At 52.0% G+C, this 20,740-nt stretch overlaps 1 protein-coding gene and 1 long non-coding RNA gene across 7 annotated transcripts in view; one reads left to right on the forward strand and one right to left on the reverse strand.

The window, feature by feature from the left end:
- The window catches only part of CABP1 (calcium binding protein 1), a 70,867-nt gene that overhangs the window by 33,402 nt on the left and 16,725 nt on the right, over nucleotides 1–20,740 (forward strand). For 2 of the 6 annotated variants that reach the window (XM_017349513.3, XM_089323292.1), the window contains exon 2: nucleotides 10,873–11,006. Coding sequence is in view for 3 of the 6 variants with exons in the window: in XM_089323291.1 (XP_089179417.1) it covers nucleotides 12,373–13,020 (648 nt within the window). In the remaining 3 variants the exon portion in view is untranslated. Of the gene's footprint in view, nucleotides 1–10,872; nucleotides 11,007–12,254; nucleotides 13,021–13,084; nucleotides 13,270–20,740 lie in introns of those variants that run through there. The other 4 variants (XM_089323291.1, XM_051835861.3, XM_051835862.3 and 1 more) reach the window with 4 other exon arrangements.
- Nucleotides 18,923–20,515, reverse strand: LOC149119850 (uncharacterized). The gene is made up of 2 exons (XR_016227255.1): nucleotides 20,381–20,515; nucleotides 18,923–19,170 (listed from the first exon to the last, which is right to left on the reverse strand). It is a non-coding gene; the product is annotated as an uncharacterized LOC149119850 (long non-coding RNA).

The raw sequence follows: 20,740 nt of genomic DNA on the forward strand, positions 1-20,740 counted from the left end.
AAATGGTCCCAAGGGCGGGGCGGGGCCAGGCCAGGCCAGAGTCAGGAACCAGCAGCTTCTTCCTGGTCTCCACGTGGGTGCAGGGACCCAAGCACCCGGGTCATCTTCCACTGCTTTCCCAGGTGCATTAGCAGGGAGCTGGATCAGAAGTACAGCCGCTAGGTCTGCAACCGGTGCCCATACGGGACGCTAGCTAGCGCACACAGGGGCTTACCCTGCCATGCCACAACACAAGCCTCTCAATGGCGGCAACAAACTCCTGCCTCAACAGAATTTACTTGTAAAGAACCAGGGAAAGCCTGAGAGAGCTCTGGAGCCACAGAAACTTGAGTTCAAATCCCAGCACTGCCATCCCTTGTGCCTTTGAACAAGTTCTGAAAACCACAAGGGCCTCAGTTTCTCCATCTGTAAAAAGGATACACCCATCCCCACCACACAAAACCTTTGGAGGCATTCAGCCAGAGAACAGCCCCAAAAGCTGCCACTGGGCAGTGGCCAATACGCACCAAGCAACCCTGACCTCTTTCTGGAGGTTCCCATTCTTGCGGGGCCAAAGGTACCCAGCCTCCTGCTTCCCCGCCACCAGGTTGAAATTCGCATGCGCAGTTGCAGCATCTGGGGCATGATCGTCCCACGCACGCGCACAGCTGCCTCAAGCGCGGTAGGTGGCCCTTCACGTGCCCCGGTGCGAGGGCTGCGGAACTTCGTGCTGTCATCGGGACCCTTGGACTCCCTATGGTCTCTTCAGCCGCAGCTCTGGGTCCTGGAGTTACTCATTGCGCACTTGCAGGGAGAGAGAAGGCCAGACCTTCTAGAACCTCCAGTGAGGGTCCTGGGCCCGTTCCATGTCTGAGGGAGGCCTTGCCGGTCCCCAGGGACCAGAGGAACCAGGAGGGGGGATGGCCGCCATCACGCTGGCAGCTTTCCGGGGCGCCTCCTGCTCGCTCGCTCGTTCAGTCAGGCAACAAACGCGCGGGCAGCCCTTCTCTGGTGTTCGGCAGTGGGATGCAGTGCGATGGCCCAGCTGGGGAGACAGACTTCCCCGGGAAGCGTCAGCGGAGCGGAAACGGGAGGCCTGGCTCTGAGTGAGACTGGGGGAGGGGGCGAGGAAGGGTGTGCACCCGACCCGGGAACAGCGAGCGCGCGAAGGCCTTGCAGGCCTGGAGGGCCCAGGGAGGGCGTGGACGCCGAGAAGGCGGCTGTGTGAGGGATTTTGGCCTGGATCCTAAGAGCCGTGGGAAGCCACCGAAGCTGGGGGATGATGAAGTCTTCATAGTCCTGCTCAGCATCCTTTTCCTCTGCTTTCTCTTTTGAAAAAAAAAAGAAAATGGATTTTGAATCCCACACCTGCCATATTATCTTTTTTTTTTCCTGAAGTAGAAAATGAGAGAACGATGGAATGTGATGAAGTGTGTGTTTATTTTCAGGGTTAAATGGGCCAGCAGATGCAAATTGCCTCTTACTTTATATGTGGTCTATAAATGGCAATTCCCTTATCTTTCCTATAAACTCCATTCCACAATTTCCCCTATTCCAGGAGACAGATCCTCCCTCCAGACTAAAGATACATTTCATTTGAAGGACACTGGATAGATGCGCTTCAAAATCTCATCCAAAGATCAGAGATGATTATTTTACTAACTTCCTAAATAGCTCCTCAACGTCATACCACTACCTGTTATTTGATTTATGGAAATGCAGTTTGCCTTCAACTTTTTAGGAGTGCATTTATTGTATAAAACAGGATCAAGATTCCAAGGTCAGAGACTGTGTCCGTGGTCCTCACTGCAAGATTTTATTTTAAGATTTACTTATTTGAAAGGCAGAGTTAGAGGGGGAGAGAGAGAAAGCGAGTTAGTTTCCATCTACTGGTTCACCCCCAAATGGCCACAATGGCCAGGCCTGGGCCAGGTTGAAGCCAGGAGTGTGGGGAGCAACCCGGACTAGACTAAGTTACTGGAATTAAGACTTATTCTATGCATCTGCTCTCCCACAATATGACGCTGGGAGAGGAGAAAACAGCTTCTACGCAGCTGCCTCTTGCCAACTTGAGTGATGACCTCCAGGAGCTGATCCTGCTCCTGATTGGAGGAGAGCAGCGTACTCGGTGTGTGGGCAGCCAAGTTAGGATTGGCGGAAGAGGACTATAAGGGAGGAGAGAGACAGCATGCACCAGGAACATCTAAGGGGAACATCTATCTGAAGGAACACCTGTGCAGCCCCCGAGAGAGCCGGCCGGCGGTGTGCCGCTCCCCCGCGGAAGTGGGGAATGTGGCCAGGGGGAACCGCCCTTCCACGGAGGTAGAGGGATGGCAGCCAACCCGGGAAGAACCAGCAGCAAACCCGGGGAGGGCCGAGCAGACGAAAGAACAACGCAGGGTCCTGTGTCGTCCCTCCACGAAGATGGGGAGCAACAAGGAGTCAGGAACTTCATCCGAGTCTCCTACATGGGTGCAGGGGCCCAAGTACTTAGGCCATCTTCTGCTTTCCTAGGTATATTAGCAGGTAGCTGGATCAGAAGTGGAGTAGCCGGGACTTGAACCTGTGCCCATATGGAATGCCAGTGCTGCAGGTGGTGGTCTACCCCACTGTGCCACAATACTGGCCCCAGGATCACCATCTTGCTGACCACAGAATGTTTGGAATATTTGTTGGATTAATTTAAATACTGGAATATATTACCTGCTCATCTCAAGTCAGGAGCATCATTTCTGTAGTTCTCTCTTTATAGTTGTTAGCAGGAGTTCTGATAGCATGAAAAAGCTTGTTCTCTGAATTATATTTAGCTCATACAAACTCTACTGCACAATTATGTTGTAAAGAGAAATTAGGTTTTATCTTTAAGTTGTTATTATAGCTTTGGGAAAAGGTGAACATTGAGAATAACTACATGAAGTAGTAGAATATTGTATTATTAAGACTGCTACTTTTTAAAAAGCATGGTGTAGGGCCTAGAACAGACTGACACGTGTGGTGGGGGTATCACGCAGGGTCTGCATAAAGAAACAGATGGCACATTCACATTAAATAATTAGAGAATTTAATGAAAGGATTATTTAAAAGGCTTGGGCAGAGCATAGGGAAAGCATACGATTTGTGCAGTACCCAGGGGGTTAGTACTATCTGGGGCCTGTATCTCTCCTAGATCTCAAGGTTGAGGGGAGGGAGAAATGACAGAACCCAGAAAGAGTTGGGTGGGGAGGGCCGCTTGGAGAAGGAGGGAGGGGTGACCTTTTATGAAGACACAACCAACCGAAGGCGATCTGGAGCCAGGAGGACAGACACTTCCCCCTCCCTCTCCTGCCCTTCAGTCTCGGCTGCTGCTTCCCCTTGGCTGGCTGAGCCCAGCTGAAAGCTAGAGGGCAAGGGAGTCAGTGGATGGAGTGCATATAGGTCAGCACCCCGGGCAAGCAGCAGGATGGAGAAGGATGCGGAAGTAGGCGTGGAGGGGCAAGTGCAGGACACCTGCTACAGCAGGCTTCGTGCACATGCTGCACACAGACGCCGTGTTTAAGTCTCAGCACCTTAGTGAGGCCGGGAAACCTTTATGAGCAGAACAATGGCGGCAGGCCCCCAATTCTCATTCATTCACACTTCCTATCTGCTGAGTATTCTGTCAAGAGTATTGTGCCGAGCCCAGCCCGGAGAAGCCCAGCAGTGACAGAGGTCCCAGCAATGCGGTGTGTTCTCTTTCCTGATGCACTGTCTTTTTCAGAGCACATCCCCAGCCTTTCAAAGCCCCGTGTAGTAAATGTGACCGCCCTGGTCTTGGAGGTCGCTTCCCCAGAAGCAGGAATTCAGGCAGAGCACACAGGGTCTGAATCTTGTGGCTGGCAACTGGCAAGTATGCTTCCTGCCACGTTGGTACTCTCCATGTAGTAGCTGAGTAGTCATTTTTCAAGCAAGGTGCCTGGATTTGAAAATTGCCCTGGCTCCTAGGAATGGAGTGGACTGTGGCCTCCCATGTCCTGAGTCTGTGGAATCATTCCCCTGTTTGACGAGGTCCTCCTGGAAGAGGAGGGACCAGGTCTCCTTTAGTGGCATGACTTTGACAAGCAAATCAATTCGTTCCATTTGTTTCCTCTTTGCAAACAGCCATCCTCGAGCGTTACATAATCTAATCTTCATGCCTCGCTGGCTTGTTCTGTCCTCCCGAGGAATTGGCAGATGGTGCCAATGCGGAGACCCGCGCACACGCCTCGCAAGCTCATGGTAACAGGCGAGTTGCTCGCAGTGTCTGTCTCCTTGCGGTGGGGTCCCTCGCTGGCATTTGTTTCCCTGGATCAGTTTGCTCTTTAGCATTGCTCAGGCACCACTGGCGCTCTGCCTTCGGCTCTCAGCCCAAGATTAATTGGAAATGCCGAACGCAGATAAAAAGAGAACAGAAAGTGAAGTTGAAAGGGCAGAGAATTTGTCAGATTTTTTTTTTTAATCTGAAAGCCTCCCCCATGAAAGGCTGAGTATCTCTGGAGATTTTTACCTTCAGAGCTCAGACGCGTTCATTCACTCTGGGCCCTGTGTACCCCCTCATTGCTGGGTTACACGCAGCACAGGCATGGGGCTGGCTGTGTCAGAGCTGGGAGAGGAGAGGAGAGAACTGCTTGGTGAGGTCTCTGAAGTTGTGTCTCAAAAAGCGAGGCAGGGGCTGGTGCTGTGGCGTAATAGGTTAAGCCGACACCTGCAGTGCTGGCATCCCATACAGGTGCCCATCGCTCCACTTCTGATCCAGTTCCCTGATGATGGCCTGGGAAAGCAGGAAGATGGCCCAAGTGCTTGGGTTCCTGCACCCATGTGGGAGACCTGGAAGAAGCTCCTGCGTCCCGGCTTCAGATCAGCAACCCACCTCCAGCTGTTGAGGCCATCTGGAGTGAACCAGCAGATGGAAGACCTCTCTCTGTCTTTTCCTCTCTCTAACTCTGCCTCTCAAATAAATAAATAAATATTTTTGTTTGTTTTTAAAGATTTATTTATTTATTTGAAAGAGTTACACAGAGAGAGAAGGAGAGGCAGAGAGAGCGAAGTCCTCCATCTGCTGGTTCACTCCCCAGATGGCAGCAATGGCCATAGCTGCACTGAAGCCAGGAGCCAGGAGCTTCCTCCATTTCTCCCATGTGGGTGCAGGGGCCCAAGGACTTGGGTCATCTTCTGCTGCTTTCCCAGGCCATAGCTGAGAGCTGGATCGGAAGTGGAGCAGCCAGGTCTTGATGGGATGCTGGCACCGCAAGCGGTGGCTTACCCTCTACACCACAGTGCCAGTCCCAGTAAATAAATTTTTAAAAATAAAAGTGAGGCCTATCCCTACAGAGATGATCGTTCCCCAGATAGGGTGGTTAGGTGGCCGAGGGAAGATTGTGTCAGAACTCTGTAAGGTGGAGAGCCCTCCTGCTAGGCCCTGTCTGACAGAGCCGCGATACTCAGATATCCTTGTGAAGGCAGTATCTCGACATCTCAATGCAAAAACCTAGGAATGACAGCTTCCAAGAAGAGGCTTTTTTAATTTCCTAGAGTTGGGATAGGTTTTATTTTTTTAATTTATTTTGATTTTATTTGAAAGAGAGAAATGGCAATCTCTTCCATCTCTGGTTCACCCTTCAGATGCCTGCAGTAGCTAGGGGTGGGCCTGGCTGAAGCCAGGAGCCTGGAACTCCTGGGTGGCTAGGGTGGCAGGGACACAGGCACTTGAGGCGTCACTACTGCCTCCCAGGGTGTCCATTAGCAGGACTGCTGAATTAGAAGTGGAGTGGTTGAGACCTGAACCGTGCACCACAATGTGGGATGTGGGTGACTTAACTGCTGCATTGAAAACATTCACCCCAAGAATAGATGTAGTTCTGCCAGTGCTTAGGACTAGGCAATCAGCGGACATGTCTGACATTGCCTTCAATGGTTAAATATTGAAACACTTACATGCTGGCTGATAAACATTTGTGTCTGCCTCCCACCCCTCTGCCAACACTGACGTCTGTCGCGAGGGTCCGTTCTCTAGGTAGTTCCCTGAGCAGCCCTACCTTTCCATGCAGCCATCTGAGCTGCCTTGTGAAGCTCCTTTGTTTCCCATCATGTAGGACTGGGAGGTCTGCTTTGGTGCAGGGCCGGGCACAACTCCAAGTGCCACAGATGTAACCGCCCTGCTTGCAGACTGCACTGTTGGCTGACTCTGATTTTGGATGGAAACTCTAGACAATTAAAACCTAGAACTCTCATGCCCATGGCAAAAACACGATAGTCTTAAAAAGGTCATATGTACCTTTATGCTTGTTGGTCACTCAGGATCCAGACATGACCTGTGTGGAGAAAACAACTCATGTCGACTCCTTTAATTCCATCCGTCCCCTCTACTGAGACCAAGCATTTCTATAAAAACAGCAACATTTTGCTGCTTTTAATCTGTTATGCATTCACCCAATGTTAAGTGAGCACCTACTGTGATATCATGTGTCAGTCATAATGCGAGTGGCTAGATGTCCAGTAAATTAAAACAGACCATGTCCATTTTTGTGGAACATGACTGTTGGAGGAGACAGACAGAAAAGGAGGCCACTGGGCTGGAGTATCGTTAGGTCACCCAGATACGGGTTGCATTTCACCTAATGGAAACTGCATAGGTGTAACGGGTGACTTTTGGGGTGTTGTACACTTAGCATCTGTATCCATACTGCTGGAGTACTGCAGTGTGTGGTGTCAGTGTTGAAGGAATAAGCATCGGGGTGGTCACTTCCTGCATCCACTCAAGGTCTCAGAGAGGCTGAGGACTGATCTGGATCAGGGAAAGATCCACAGAACATCAGGAATGTTCTGAATGAGAAAGGATGGAGAGAATATACTCTAATACTCAGAAGCCAGCTGTGCAGGTTTTATTTTTTAGCCTTTTTAAAGATTATTTATTTGAAAGGCAGAGTGACAGAGAGAGGGAGAGACAGAAAGAGATCTTCTATTTGCTGGTTCACTCCCCAAATGACCAAAATGGCCAAGGCTGGGCCAGGCTGAACCCAGGAACCTGGAACTCCATCCAGGTCTTACACGTGGATGGCAGTGGCCCAAGTACTTGTGCCATCCTCTGCTGCTTTCTCAGGCCATTAACAGGGAGCTGGATCAGAAGTGGAGCAGCTGGGATGGAATGCCAGCATTGAAGGTGGCAGCTTAACATGCTGTGCCACAATGCTAGCCCCATTTTTTTTTAAGATTTATTTTATTTGAAAGAGGAACAGAGAGAGGTAGAGACAGACAGACAGACACACGCACACACACACACACACACAGAATGGGGGGTGGTGGTGGAGAGGTGTCTTCTATCCACTGGTTCATTCTCCAAATGCTCACAACAGCCATAGCCAGGCCAGTCTGAAGCCAGAGCCTAGAGCTTCTTCTGGGTCTCCCATGTGGGTGGCAGGGGCCCAAGTACTTGACCTATCACTCACTGCCTCCCAGGATGCTCATTAGCAGGAACGTGGAAGCAAAAGCAGAGCTTAGATTCAAACCCAGACACTCCGATAAGTGTGCAGGCACCCCAAGTGGTATCTTTTTTTTTTTAAAACTTTTATTTAGTAAATATAAATTTCAAAAGTATAACTTTTGGATGATAGCGGTTTTTCCCCCCATAGCCACCCTCCCACCCGCAAACCATCCCATCTCCTACTCCCTCTCCCACCCACTGCACCCAACCCTGTCCCTGAGTTTTCTCCTTACTGAGTTATTATTTATACACAGTGAGACGAACAGTCAACTTCAGTTTTGACCCATGCATTTATCCTTATAACCCACACTCCTTTTCATTTTATTTTTAAAATCTTGGAATCCTCTTAAGTGATGAACATTTACGTCCAAAGGCAGATTTTTGGAAAGGAATCCTCTGCTTAGTCTGCTGACTGCCCCCCCCCAACCCCAATTTTCATCCAATGCCTGCCTGTGTTCCCCAATCACCACAGAGGACTTAAAACCATAAGAACGTTTTGTAATCCCAGCTTTCTGAAACCTAAGAGAGATTTTGTCATCTGAAAACAAGGGGAGATTAAGTGCAGAATTTGATCCCGACAGCAGCAGAAAGGAACAGGCTACACAAGAAACGTCACGGAGAATTAATTCAAGCCCCACTGTGCAAATGCTCCACAGCCTCATTCAAGACTCCAAACGTGACTTCAGGCTTGGTCAAGAGAGAGTGGTTTGTAAAGGAGTTTGCTGCAGGGACATGACATTATCAGATGTGATAGGTTAAATGAGAGATCTGTGCACGCTTTAAGAATTTTGCCCTTGACCCTTACTCCTTCTGAATGGATTCTCTTATTAGAGTTGAGACACAAAGACCACTAAACACAGCTCTTGCTAGTCTGATGTGGTGGCCCAGCCCTATCGTCTCTGTTTAACTCCTTCGCACACTGAGATGCCTTTCTGTCGCCTGCAAACAAGCTCTTTTGCATAATTGTCACTGATGGTTATGCAGCCAACTAATACAACAACATGTAATTATTTAATAATTATGATTTGTGTAACACTTAAAGGAAAGCATGAGGCTTTATGTGGAAGTGCTCTTAAAGCTGTAAAGGTGTATGCAATCCCAAAGGATTATTTTTGAATTGCTTCTACATGGCAGGATACTTTGCAGTCACTACATTTCCATGCTGTTTTACCATCAGTGAGGCCAGACATTCTCATTTTCCACATCCAAGATTTTCCACTTCCCAATTATGGGATTGCAGATCGATTTCCTGAACCTGACCCAGCTTCCACATTTAGTTTTCCTTACCTCCCCACCAGACTTAAAATCCAAGAAGAAAAGCATGCTGTTCGCTGACTGTTCTGTTGCCCGTGCCTAGCATATGGTGGGCACTGAATAATTTCTGTGAATGAATGACCCTCATTGGCCTTGCCTTCAGTCTTCTAGTCTATCCCACAGTGCATCAGCATTATCTTTAGAAGTGAGTCTGCTTGGTCTTATACACACTCCCAAAACCTCCAGGAAGTCTCCATTGCCTGCATAAACTCCTGAATATTGTATTCAAGCTCCACCACCATCTAGTTCCAAACCACCTTCCCAGACCCATGTCCTACCCCCTTTTCTCCCTTCCCTTTCAGCCACCAAATGACCCCAGACACACCAGGCAGGCTCCGTCACGTGTCTGTACTTAAGCTAGCCCCTTCCACCTGGAGTGACCTTCTTTTACCCCCCTTATCTGTCATCTGGAATTTCACTTATCCTTCAAAAAGCAGCTCAAATGTCACCCCTTCTTACACTTTTCCTAATTCCTCTAGCGGTCTCTTGGGTGCTTGCATATAACTTGACTTCTAAGTCCCTTTCTGCACAGTCCCTGTTATTCCACAGTTTTTCCCCCAAACCAAGTTCCTTCAGAACAAATACTGAATCTGACCATTACTAAGCATCTCCCAAATCTATTCACTGCTTCCCCCTCTTACTGTTCTAGTCTCAGCCACTGCCACCTTGCACCTGCACCATGGACTGGTTCCTGACCTGTTCCCGTATTTCCACACTTGCCTTCCAGCAGCTGACCTGCAAAACAGCCAGCCCACCTTTACTAATGTGAACAGTCATACACTGCTGCAGCCCTGCCAACCCACTCCCGTCTCTCTTCACTCCTAGAAGAAACCCAAAGCCCTTGAGTACACCAGGCTCCTGCCTCCCTCCCCGGCTTCCTCTGTGCCACCTCCCCTCCTGCTCACTCCAGTCCCCCTCTCTCCTTGATCCTGCCAAGCTCTTCCCTCCTTAGGACCTTTGAATATCTTCTCTCTGCCAGAAAAGCTCTTCCCCCAGATATATACATGACTTGCTCTTTTACTTCATTTTGGTTTCTGATCAGATGTTCCCTCTGCAGAGAGGCCTTTCCTAGTCACTGTCTAAAATAGCACCCTTCAAGCAGGCGTTTGGCACGGCAGTTAAAACACCACCATCCCATATTGGGGTGCCTGAGTCAAAGTCCCAGTTCCACCTTTGATTCCAGCTTCCTGCTGATGTGCACCCTGGGAGGTAGCAGGTGATGGCTCAAGTAGTTAGGTTTCTGCTGCCTACCTGGAAGACCCAGATTGAGTTCTGGGCTCCTGGCTTTGGCTTGGCCCAGCCCCCACTGTTGTGGGCATTTGGGGAGTAAACCAGTAGATGGGAGATCTCTTTCTGCCTGCCTCTCTCTCTGCTTTTCAAATAAATTAATTAAATACATAAAATTACGCCCTTCATTAAGCCCTACCCTCTTATCTGATCCCTTCGTGGCACTAAACATCACTAGTTTCCTTAAAAAATATTTATTTATTTACTTATTTGAAAGTCAGAGTTACACAGAAAGAAGGAGAGGCAGAGAGAGAAGTCTTCCATCCACTGGTTCACTCCCCGATTGGCTGCAATGGCCAGAGCTGCACTGATCTGAAGCCAGGAACCAGGATCTTCTTCTGGGTCTCCCACGCGGGTGCAGGGGCCCATGGACTTGGGTCATCTTCCACTGCTTTCCCAGGCCATAGCAGACAGCTGGATCAGAAGAGGAACAACCGGGACTAGAACTGGCACCCATATGGGATGCTGGCGCTTCAGGCCAGGACTTTAACCCACTGCGCTACAGCGCCGGCCCCCACCATTAACTTTCCACACGTATATTTGTTTATTTGTTGCCTACATTTTGTTTGCCACCATGTCCTTGGTACCTAGAACAGTGCCTGGCAGATAACAGGCATTCAAGTACTTGTTGAATGAATGGGCAAGTCTTCGTATCTTATGAATACAGAAAGAATGCATTTTACACATGAGGTGGAATCCTGGTGTGGATCCAGGATGACCCAGGGCAGAAGTGCAGGTGTTCCGTCCATTTGTTCTGCGTAGTTTTGGTTTATTCAGACATCTTAGGCGATATAACTAAGTTCTTCACTGTTTTTCAGGTACAAGTTGCTGACAGAGGTCTTGCCCAAGAATATTTAGTGGATTCCAAAAGGTAACCAAGAGTGGCACAGCATGGATTTGGAACAGCGGTCACGGCCCCGCCTCTCGGGAGCTCCTGCGGGATTCTGATAAGGTACTTTATCTCCTGTGATTTATATTGAATGCACAGTTGTTGTTAATCCTGCCAAACACTGATTATCCTGAGGGCTGGAGTAGGTAAGATGCTGACTGACCTCACACTCCTCAGTGGACAGTGCAACGAGGCTTCAGGGTGCCCCCGTGTTTACACTTGAGGAACCCAAGTGGCTCTGCTATGGGAGCCCAGCCCCTTCCAGTCACTGAGCTGGGAACAGTCTGCCATACTTTCCTGGTTCACTGTGGCTTCCGGGCAGTTGCTTCCCCTGCCCATCCCATTTTTCTTAACTCCTTGTATATGGGTACATAAAGGTACAGAGAAGGGTGAGCCCTTGCATGAGGTGTGATATTGGCACCCTGTCTGTCTGTCCTTGTAATGAGCCCAAGCATTGACCAGACTGTGCATGGTACAAGGGCCAGTGCCCAGAACAGGGGGAGGGCTTGGGCTCTAATTGCGAGCACCCCATGGTAGATGGGGTGTCGTGGGTGTACAAGGCCCGGAACTGCATGTGTGCCCCGGCCTTTCACGCGCCTGGTGTCATCCCATGTTAACGAGGAGTCAGTGATGACTGTCCTCTGCATTTTACACTAGAGGAAAACAAGGCTCAGGAGGTCGGTGCCACTTGCCCAAGCTACCCAGATGCTAAGCCGCAAAGCTGGGATTTGAGATTCCAACTGTGTGACTCCCTGGCTGCCTCCCAGGAGGCTGCCTCTCCAGCATCTAGAAGGGGGTGGAGGTGAGTGGAGGGGTGGCCTTGCTCCTCACCAGGTAGTACAGCCAGCTGCTACCGGGCTTCTGCTCTGAAATTTACCAGGGTCGACCTAGTTCCACTGCGCACTGTCCGGAGGGGATGGAGGGGCTCTGTAGAGTGGCGCCTTCCCTCTCCGACCATGCTGGCACCCGCGTTTGTGTGGAGAGCTGGTGCCACAGAGCGCCTTTCCTCCTCTGGTCTCTACTTCCCTGCGCACCTCTCTCTCTCTCTCTCTCTCTGCCCCCCCTTGCCAAAGTTGTACCCCCTGGGGACTGCAGCCTGCCTAGCTTTCTGGAGGTTCCGGGGCACCGTGGGGGCTCCAGGATGATGAAGGGCATTGAGGGCGCTACCAGGGTCTCCGCCTCTTCGGGGCCCTTCGCCAAGCCCCTTCCCTCGCGCTCCCGGCTCCGTGCCGCAGCGCCCCCCTCGCCGCCAGGGGCCGCCCGGAAGCGGGACTCCCCGAGCGCGGGGCGGGGCGAGGGGCGGGGCGCGGCGGTACCTGGGCCGCCCGGGAGTCGGGGGTGGGCTCTCGGGGGACAGCGGCAACCCCCCAGATCTGCACCGCCAGCCGCCGGGAGCTGAGGGCTCCGGGCGCAGAGGCTGCGCTGTCACATGGGCGGCGGCGACGGGGCCGCATTTAAGCGGCCGGGGGACGGCGCCCGCCTCCAGCGCGTCCTCGGGCTTGGCTCCCGCCGGGCGCCCAGCTCGCTGCCCGCCGGGGGGCCCGCGCCGCGCCGCACCGCGCCGCCCCCGCCGGGCCATGCGAGCGCGGGCCCCACCGCGATGAGCTCGCACATCGCCAAAAGCGAGTCCAAGACGTCGCTGCTGAAGGCGGCGGCGGCCAGCGGGGGCAGCCGGGCTCCCCGCCACGGCCCTGCCCGGGAGCCGGGACTGCCCGGCCGCCGGCTGCCCGTCGCCTGCCCGAGTACGCCGCCGCCGTCCGGGGACCCCAGTTCGCGGAGGCCCCTGTGCCGACCTGCGCCGCGGGAGGAGGGCGCGCGGGGGAGCCGGCGTGGGCTCCCCCAGGCGCACTGCAGGCCCCGGGAGGCGCTGCCGGCCGCGGCGTCCCGACCTCCGCCGCCGTCGCCGCTGCCGCCGACCCGCGGGCGGGATGGGGAGGAACGGGGGCTGTGCCCGGCGCTCGGCCTCCGGGGCTCTCCGCGAGCCCCGGGTCGCGGGGACTCGGCTCCGGCCGCCGCGTCCGAGTCGGACCCATTCCTCCACCGGCTGCGCCCCATGCTCAGCTCCGCCTTCGGCCAGGTAAGGGCCGCGCCTCCCGCCCGCGCTCCCAGGAAAGGCGCTCGGGACCCTACCGCCGCCGCGCGTCCACCGGGCCCCCGGGTCACGCCTCCGCTTACCCGGTGCTTCCTGGCCCGTCGCCCTTGTGGGCGCCGCTCGGCTGCCGTGCCTGATTCAGCACCCTGTGCGCTGTCCACGCTCCGCTCCGGCCTCTCGCCGCAAGGCACCGCCGCCCAGCTGCTCTCACACCTGCGGAAACGGCCTGCCCTGGTAGGGAGCGACCTCCACAACTCTTCTGGGGATTTGCCGGTGGTCAGAGGGGTGTCGGAGCAGGTGGCGCCAAACCCACTCCCCTTAGCCGATTCCTCCAGGGAGCAGCCCAAGAGGGCAAACCATAAGTGTGGAGTCTGGAGGTCAAGAGAGGGAACCTTAGGGCACACAGACTTACTGGGGGATGAGGGACCCTAGCCTTTGCCTACATTATCTCCAAAGGCCTGGGAAAAGTTAGCAGATTAAACATTTGAGGAAAGAGAAAGGGTGTTGGATAGGCACGGAGGGGCTCTCCAGAGCTCTGGATCAGACTGGAACTTCCGGATGTTTCAAGGAGGTTGTCACCCCAAGGATGCCATTGGGATGGCAGCTGGCAGTGGCCAAGTCGTAGGATGTGGAACAACCCTCGGAGAACTCTAGCCTGAGTTGGAGTGCATTCTGGGGCCAGAAAGGCCACCAAGCGGTCACCAGCGGCTCCCAGGTAGCTGGGATCTGCCCTTGAAAGGCAGCCGTGTAATCGCAACCTGGGTCTACAGCTGGGGGAGAGGAGCCTGCGAACTCGTGAGCATGGCCAGGGTTTCCTCAAGTCAGAGTCGCGGGCACGGCCTGGAGTCCATCCTGCGGCAGGCAGCCCGGGAGCGTGAACCGCAGAGGTCTGACCAGGTGTCGGCGTGGTTTGTTGTGGAAGATGTCGGGATCTGGCATAAAGAAGCTGTCTCAGGCTCCTGGCTTGCCACCCTGAATCAGAATCCTAAGGAGGCCGTATGTGTTTGGCTTCAGATCTGCACTTTTCTTTTCAAAAAAACCTGCACTGCACTGGCTGATGCTGGCGGTGGTCTGACATGAAGGCAGCCGCACATGGATTCGGGTTGCGTGGGGCTGCTGTGTAGTGTGAGAGGGCAGTGTGTGTGGCTTTGTTCCTGCAGGGAGCCCTCGTTAGCTGAGTGAGCTGGAAACAGTTCTCCCGGAGTAGAGATTTGGATGCAGAGCTGTGAGAGTGCGGCAATGCTGAGAGGAAGTTCACTGTAGTGCGTGTTAGCGAGGTGTAGCGTGTCAGGGCAGGAGGGGTCTGTGGCCGGGGGCTGGGGTGCAACAGGAATGCTCTGTTGTTGGATGGGTGACAGCAGTTCGTCTGTTTATCGGATGTTTCTTGAGCACCTGTTTTGCCCAGGCGTTTGCTGCATAGTAGAGACACATCAATGAACAGGTCGGCAGAGTTCTGACTCTTTCAGAGCCTGCAGTCTGGCAGTTTGGAAGTCCCTGGCCCACAGTCACACGCTTTTCTGGTTCTTCAGCTTGCGGGGGATCTGACTTGGCTCCCGGTGGCAGAGCCCTTTCTTTCCCGTCTTGCAGAATTTGCCTGCACGGACGCCGTCTCAGCTCAGAGCATTTCAGCAATATGCTGTTGTTCCTCCTCTCACTTAGTCATGGGATGAAGGCTGTTCTGCAGCCCAGTGTTCTGAAATGTCACCAGGGTCACCTGAGTCAGGAGGAACTGGAAGGTCCCATCAAATATTTACTACCTCCCCCTGCAAGCTCTTGCCTCCAGAGCTGCAGGCTGCTGCTTCCAAGCCCTGCACATTCAGTTTGGGCTTCCTGCTGACACTTCCAAGGCATCTGCTTCAACAGCAACAACAAGCCCAGGCTGGGACATGTGCGTCAGTCTCTGGCTCCTAGGACAGAGGAATTACTCTTTCCTTCTCTTCTCTCTGTCCCAAGATTTCTGTCCTTAGAAATGGAATTGAGACCAAGGAAGAAAAATGGGGTTCCGAATACAACAACTTCTGGATAGAATTTTCTTAGAGTAAAATATAGCTCTGGGAAAACATATGTGTGTATATATATTTCCCCACGGCTCTGTGTGGATATATATTTATACACACATGTACATATATACACATACATATAGATAGATGTATACACATACATAGGTATGCATTTTATACTGATAAGTACATATTTTAAATTTTAATTGATACATAATAATTGTACAGTATGACATTTTAATACTAGTATACAGGAAATATATTTTCCATGTCTCCTGAGTTCAGTTTTTTAAAATCTCAAATGAATTGCTTAACCTCATCAGATGTTTTGCTTTACATGTAATATAGGGATAGCCACAGTTTCTCAACCATATGTTTGGGAGATGAAAGGAGATGAAGAGATATGTGTCAAGCTTGGCCTAGGGCATGGCATAGAGCAAGGGCTCTGTCGGTGTTAGTTATTATTATTCTTGTTCTTGTTGTTGATTAGCCACCAGGGGCTGCTTCTTCCTGTTTGAAACATAGCCAGGGAGAGCCAGGGTTCTGAGTGGCACCGAAGGTACCAAGCTAGACTCCTAATTTAGGGGACACAGGTAATAAGACTCTCCCAGTGACCTCCTGGAGCCTCCTTACTGCCTGCAGGGTGTAAGCGCGGGTCTTAAGTTCAAGGCTTGAAGTGGTGGCTTGGAAGATAGCAGAGCTGCTGGTTCTGATCCCAGTTCTGCCACTGTCTATCTCTGTGACCTTGGGCGTGTTATCCTCTCTCTGTGATCTTCGTTTATTCATCCAAAAATGAGATTGACAAAACAAACAAGCAAACAAAAACCTTGCAGAGTTACTATGAGGCTCACACAAGATGAAGATTATCAACACACCTGTTTCATGGTGGGTGCTGGTTAAAGGGCAGCATTCATTAATGTTATTGTTATTGTTGCTATTAATAGAGCGATTGCCTAAATGAGGGCCTATGTAAGGTACTTTGAAAGCTACCTGTGAGCCAGCTGAGGAAGGTTATTAAAAAAGGGAGCGGGGCCGGCGCCGCGGCTCACTAGGCTAATCCTCCGCCTAGCGGCGCCGGCACACCGAGTTCTAGTCCCGGTCGGGGCGCTGGATTCTGTCCTGGTTGCCCCTCTTCCAGGCCAGCCCTCTGCTGTGGCCCGGGAGTGCAGTGGAGGATGGCCCAGGTGCTTGGGCCCTGCACCCCATGGGAGACCAGGAAAAGCACCTGGCTCCTGGCTCCTGCCATCGGATCAGCGCGGTGCGCCGGCCGCAGCGCGCCAACCGCGGCGGCCATTGGAGGGTGAACCAACGGCAAAAAAGGAAGACCTTTCTCTCTGTCTCTCTCTCTCTCACTGTCCACTCTGCCTGTCAAAAATTAAAAAAAAAAAAAAAAAAAAAAAAAAAAAAAAAAAAAGGGAGCGGACCACTTCTGATCCAGCTCCCTGCTAATGCACCTGAGAAAGCAACAGAAGATAACACAAGGACTTGGGCCCCTGTACCCATGTGGGAGACCTGGATGAAGCTCTTGGCTTCTGGCTTTGGGCTGGCTTAGCCCTGGCTATTGCAGCCATTTGAGAAATGAATCAGTGAATAAAAATCTCTCTCTTGTCCCTCCCTCTCCATCTCTGCCTTTCAAATAAATAAATCTTTAAAAAGAAGAAGGAGAAGGAGGAAGAGGAGGAGAAAGGAGCTGACTGTCAAAGGACCTTCCCTTGTCCCCTCTTAGTAAACAGCTAAGGACATGCCACCTAGCTGCCTAGAGAGGAAATGTGTTGTCAGAAATTAACTCAGAAATGACCTGAGGCTTTGAGTTTTGGAAGACTGTTTTATGAACGGGCTTTCCTCTTCCTGCCCTAACGTTGAGGAGAAATAGCCCTTGTAAAGGATGCGAATGCAGATAAAACCCACAGCTCTGTCTCATCTTCCCACATTCCCAGCTCTAGGGGCATCTCGTGTGTCTCTTTGGATTTGGATAGACTGGCCTGGTTCCCATACTGCTTTGTGCGTAGTAGAATCATGGTATTTTATTTTTATTTATTTGAAAAGCAGAGAGACACAGAGAAATAGACAGTCAGAGATCTCCCATCCACTGGTTCACTCCCCAGATGCCTGCAACAGCCCAGGGTAGGACAGGCAGAAGCCTGGAGCTTGGAGCTCAAACTGGAACACTCAGTTGGGTGGCAGGGACCCAAGTCCTTGAGCTATCATCTACTGCCCCCTCCCAGGGTGTGCATTAGCAGGAAGCTGGAATCAGAAGCAGAGCTGGGAATCGAACCCAGACACTTCTGGTATAGAATGAGATGTCCCAAGCAGTGTCTTGGTGGCTATGCCAGATGTGCACTCCAGATCACAATATTTAATGAGGGAATGAATGAATGTTGTTACCAGCTTCTGGACCTCAGGGGTTTGTTAGTTGCTATGGCTTAGTTGAGGAGAGAGAAACCGTGATGGTTCGAGTCCTAATGGATTCAGTCGCACGAGGCCTGTGTTCCTAGCATGAGGTCTCTGTGTATTCCTCACTCCTGCCCACATCCCTCTGAGAGGACACGGAGGAGTCTCCGCTGCCTTCCCTCTGGGGCCTGGGTGTGGCTTGCTGTCAGCTGTGGGAGAGCACTTCTGGCTGTCTACATTTGCCTCCAGCTGTCTCAGCATTCTGCACCTGTCCAGAGTCCACTACACCACTGAGGAAGCAGTGTCTTCTCATTATTTTATCTTCACAGCAACCTGTGAAAATTGGCATTATCGGCCCCTATTTCAGAGATGAAGAAACAGGCCCAAGAGAGGGGAAGTGACTTGTCCAAAGGTCACACGATAAGTAAATGGCAGGGCTGTGCAAGGGAGCTGAGGTCTGTTTATCTCCAAACTACACCTGCCTCTGTGCCTCACGCTGGTCCCTGGTCCAGCGGGAAGCCGCATATGCACGTCATTCCCTATTGTCTAAAGTGTCTCATGTTACGACCCAGCCTCCCCAAGTACCTTAGCACTGGGCTGTCATCCAAGTTCAGATGCCTGCGGTAGACCTGCTCAGAACGGAAGGTGAGCCTACCGCTAATCAGGAATAATCAGCAATGGGCTTATCCTTCTCATCCCTCTGATCCTATTATTCCGTTCCAGAACTCGAATTGTGGCTTCCAGAGACTGGAGGAGATAAGGAAAGGGGTAGGGCCATGTGATGGTTCACTCCTTAGAGGAGTCCCCTACCGTTTGCCCTTCTTACATGTCCTACTGAAGGTCGGGCCAACTGCTCCATGCCCACCTGCCCAGCTCAAGATAAAGTGAGCCCTAAAGCAGCAGATATAAACCCTTGGATCTCTCACTTCCCTTAAGTCTTAGGCCAGTGTCAGCCCCTTACCCCACCACTACCCCAAAGCAGGGTGGGATTTTGGTTTTTCTGGCCCCTGTCTCCTGTTTTCAAAGACAGGCATATGTATCTCAAGGTCAGCAAGTGGGTGCTGTGCCCTGAGCTGGCCTGCAGGGGGCAGGAGTTACCAGGTCTGACTCCATGCCCTCCTGAATGAATGGTTGCCGCAACTGACCCTTTGAGATCAGTGCTACGGGGTGGGCTTTGTGGTGAAGTGGGTTAAGCGCCTGCATCCCATGTCGGAGTGCCAGTTTGAGTCCTGGTTATTCCACTTCTGACCCATCTTCCTGCTAATGAATCCTGGGAGGCAGCAGATGAGGGTGGAAGTGCTGGGGCTGCTGCCACCCACATGGGAGACCTGGATGGAGCTCCTGCTGCTGACTTTGGCCTGGGCCAACCCTGGCTATTGCAGGCATTTGGGGAGTGAATCCGTGGATGGATATCTTTCCCTCAACCTCTCCTCCCCCCATTGCTCTGCCTTTCAAGTAGATGAAAATGAATAAACATTTAAAGCCTGTGCTGGGCAAGAGAAAGGGGCACTTAAAAAAAAAGATTTATTTATTTATTTGAACACAGAGAGGCATAGAGAGAGAGAGAGAGAGAGAAGAGAGAGAGGTCTTCCATCTGCTGGTTCACTCCCCAGATGGCTGCAATGGCCAGAGCTGCGCCGATCTGAAGCCAGGAGTCAGGAACTTCTTCCAGGTTTCCCACGTGAGTGCAGGTGCCCAAGCACTTGGGCCATCTTTCACTGCTTTCCCAGGCCATAGCAGGGAGCTGGATCAGAAATGGAGCAGCTGGGACTCAAACCAGTGCCCATATGGGATGCTGGCACTGCAGGTGGCAGCTTTACCCACTATGCCACAGTGCCAGCCCCCAGGGGGCACTTTTTAGGTGCCTGGCAGTACGCCAGGCCTTTTCAGGCCTCATCTCATGAAATTCTCCTGAGAGCCCTAGGGAAACTGCTATTAGAATCCTCATTTCATAATGGATGAAACTGAAGCTCAGAAGGATCAACCAGTCCTCAAGTTCACATGGTTACCAAGCTGCAGGGCAAGATTTGAAACTGAGTTACTCGGACTGCATGCCAAGTGCTGAAGCCCTGTGGCTCTCAACAATGGCTGCAGGTTAGAATTCCCTGGGAGGTGTTAAGCAACACCTAAACTTAGGAAATCAGAATTTCGGGGAAGCTCTCCTGGTCTACAACCAGCATTGAGAACTTCTGCCTATTTAGTTCGTTTGTAATCGGGTTTGTGCCTGGCACCTACCCCTCTGGGGTCCCTGGTGGGCCCCATTTTTCCAGACGAGTCCGCAGATGGTCCATTTTCTATATTTTGCCTGCAAGTCTTTCTCGATCCCCCCCAGAGTAAATCAAACCCTGTCTCACATTCTCAGAGTTCATGTGTCTCTTGTTTCTCCCATTTATCTGAAATGTTGTTAAGTAATTGTGTTCCTTGCTCTTACCTCTTGCCTGCCTGCTAGAGCATTGGCCACCACTCTGCCCGGAAGCAGGGCCGTGTTTATTTTGTTCCAGAGCACAGTAAACATTAAACAGTGAGCGTCGGACAGATGAGACTTCTTTCTTCCATGTGAATAATTACTCACGGAGTCCGTATTACATGCCACACATTTTCCGACATATACTTATAAGTCAGATAGGGAAAGCCCCATCTCCCAGCGGAGGAAACCCAAGCTCAGGAATGGGAGGCAGTCACATTGTCAGAGCCAGCAGAGCCCGGGCCTAACCCCAGGCCTCCCCGCCCCTCCCATTCATCGCAGTCAATTGAATCTGACCCCTGGCCCAGACCCGCGGAGTGCTTCCTTGTTGCCCTGTTTCCAAGCTGTGTTCTTTGAAGAAGCCATTTATGTTGGCTGCTGGCTCTTTCTGGTTCAGTGCCCTGGCTTCTTCACCCTCTTTCCTGCCCTTTAGGCATCAACACCCCACCCCCTGGCTCCTCTCTTTCCCAGGGGTGCGGCCCCTCCTTACCCATCTCCTCTAGAATTTTGGCGCAAACAAGGCTGCTGGGTGACTCCCCTGATTAACCCATTCCACGACGAGCAGCGGCTGCTCCACAGTCACCTGTCTTCACTGGGCGCAGAAACTGGACAAAAGCCCTGGGGAGAGGAGTCTGTTGCTGCATCAGGGCCCTGGGAGGAGTCCAGCTTCCCGGTCTATCTCTGGTGCCCCCTGCTGGGCAAAGCTGGTGTGTGGAAACAGGGCCGCTTGGAGTTTCTGGCTTGGGCTCAACTGGAATACCCCAGGCTTGAAATGAACTCACTTCAAGGTGAGAACTTGCAGGGAAAAGCAACAGCCAATCACCAGATGCGTTCTGGCCCAGAGACCTTA

This window comes from Oryctolagus cuniculus, chromosome 21 (assembly GCF_051225735.1).
Source record: "Oryctolagus cuniculus isolate XC-2025 breed Fujian yellow rabbit chromosome 21, ASM5122573v1, whole genome shotgun sequence".
Lineage (NCBI taxonomy): Eukaryota > Metazoa > Chordata > Mammalia > Lagomorpha > Leporidae > Oryctolagus > Oryctolagus cuniculus.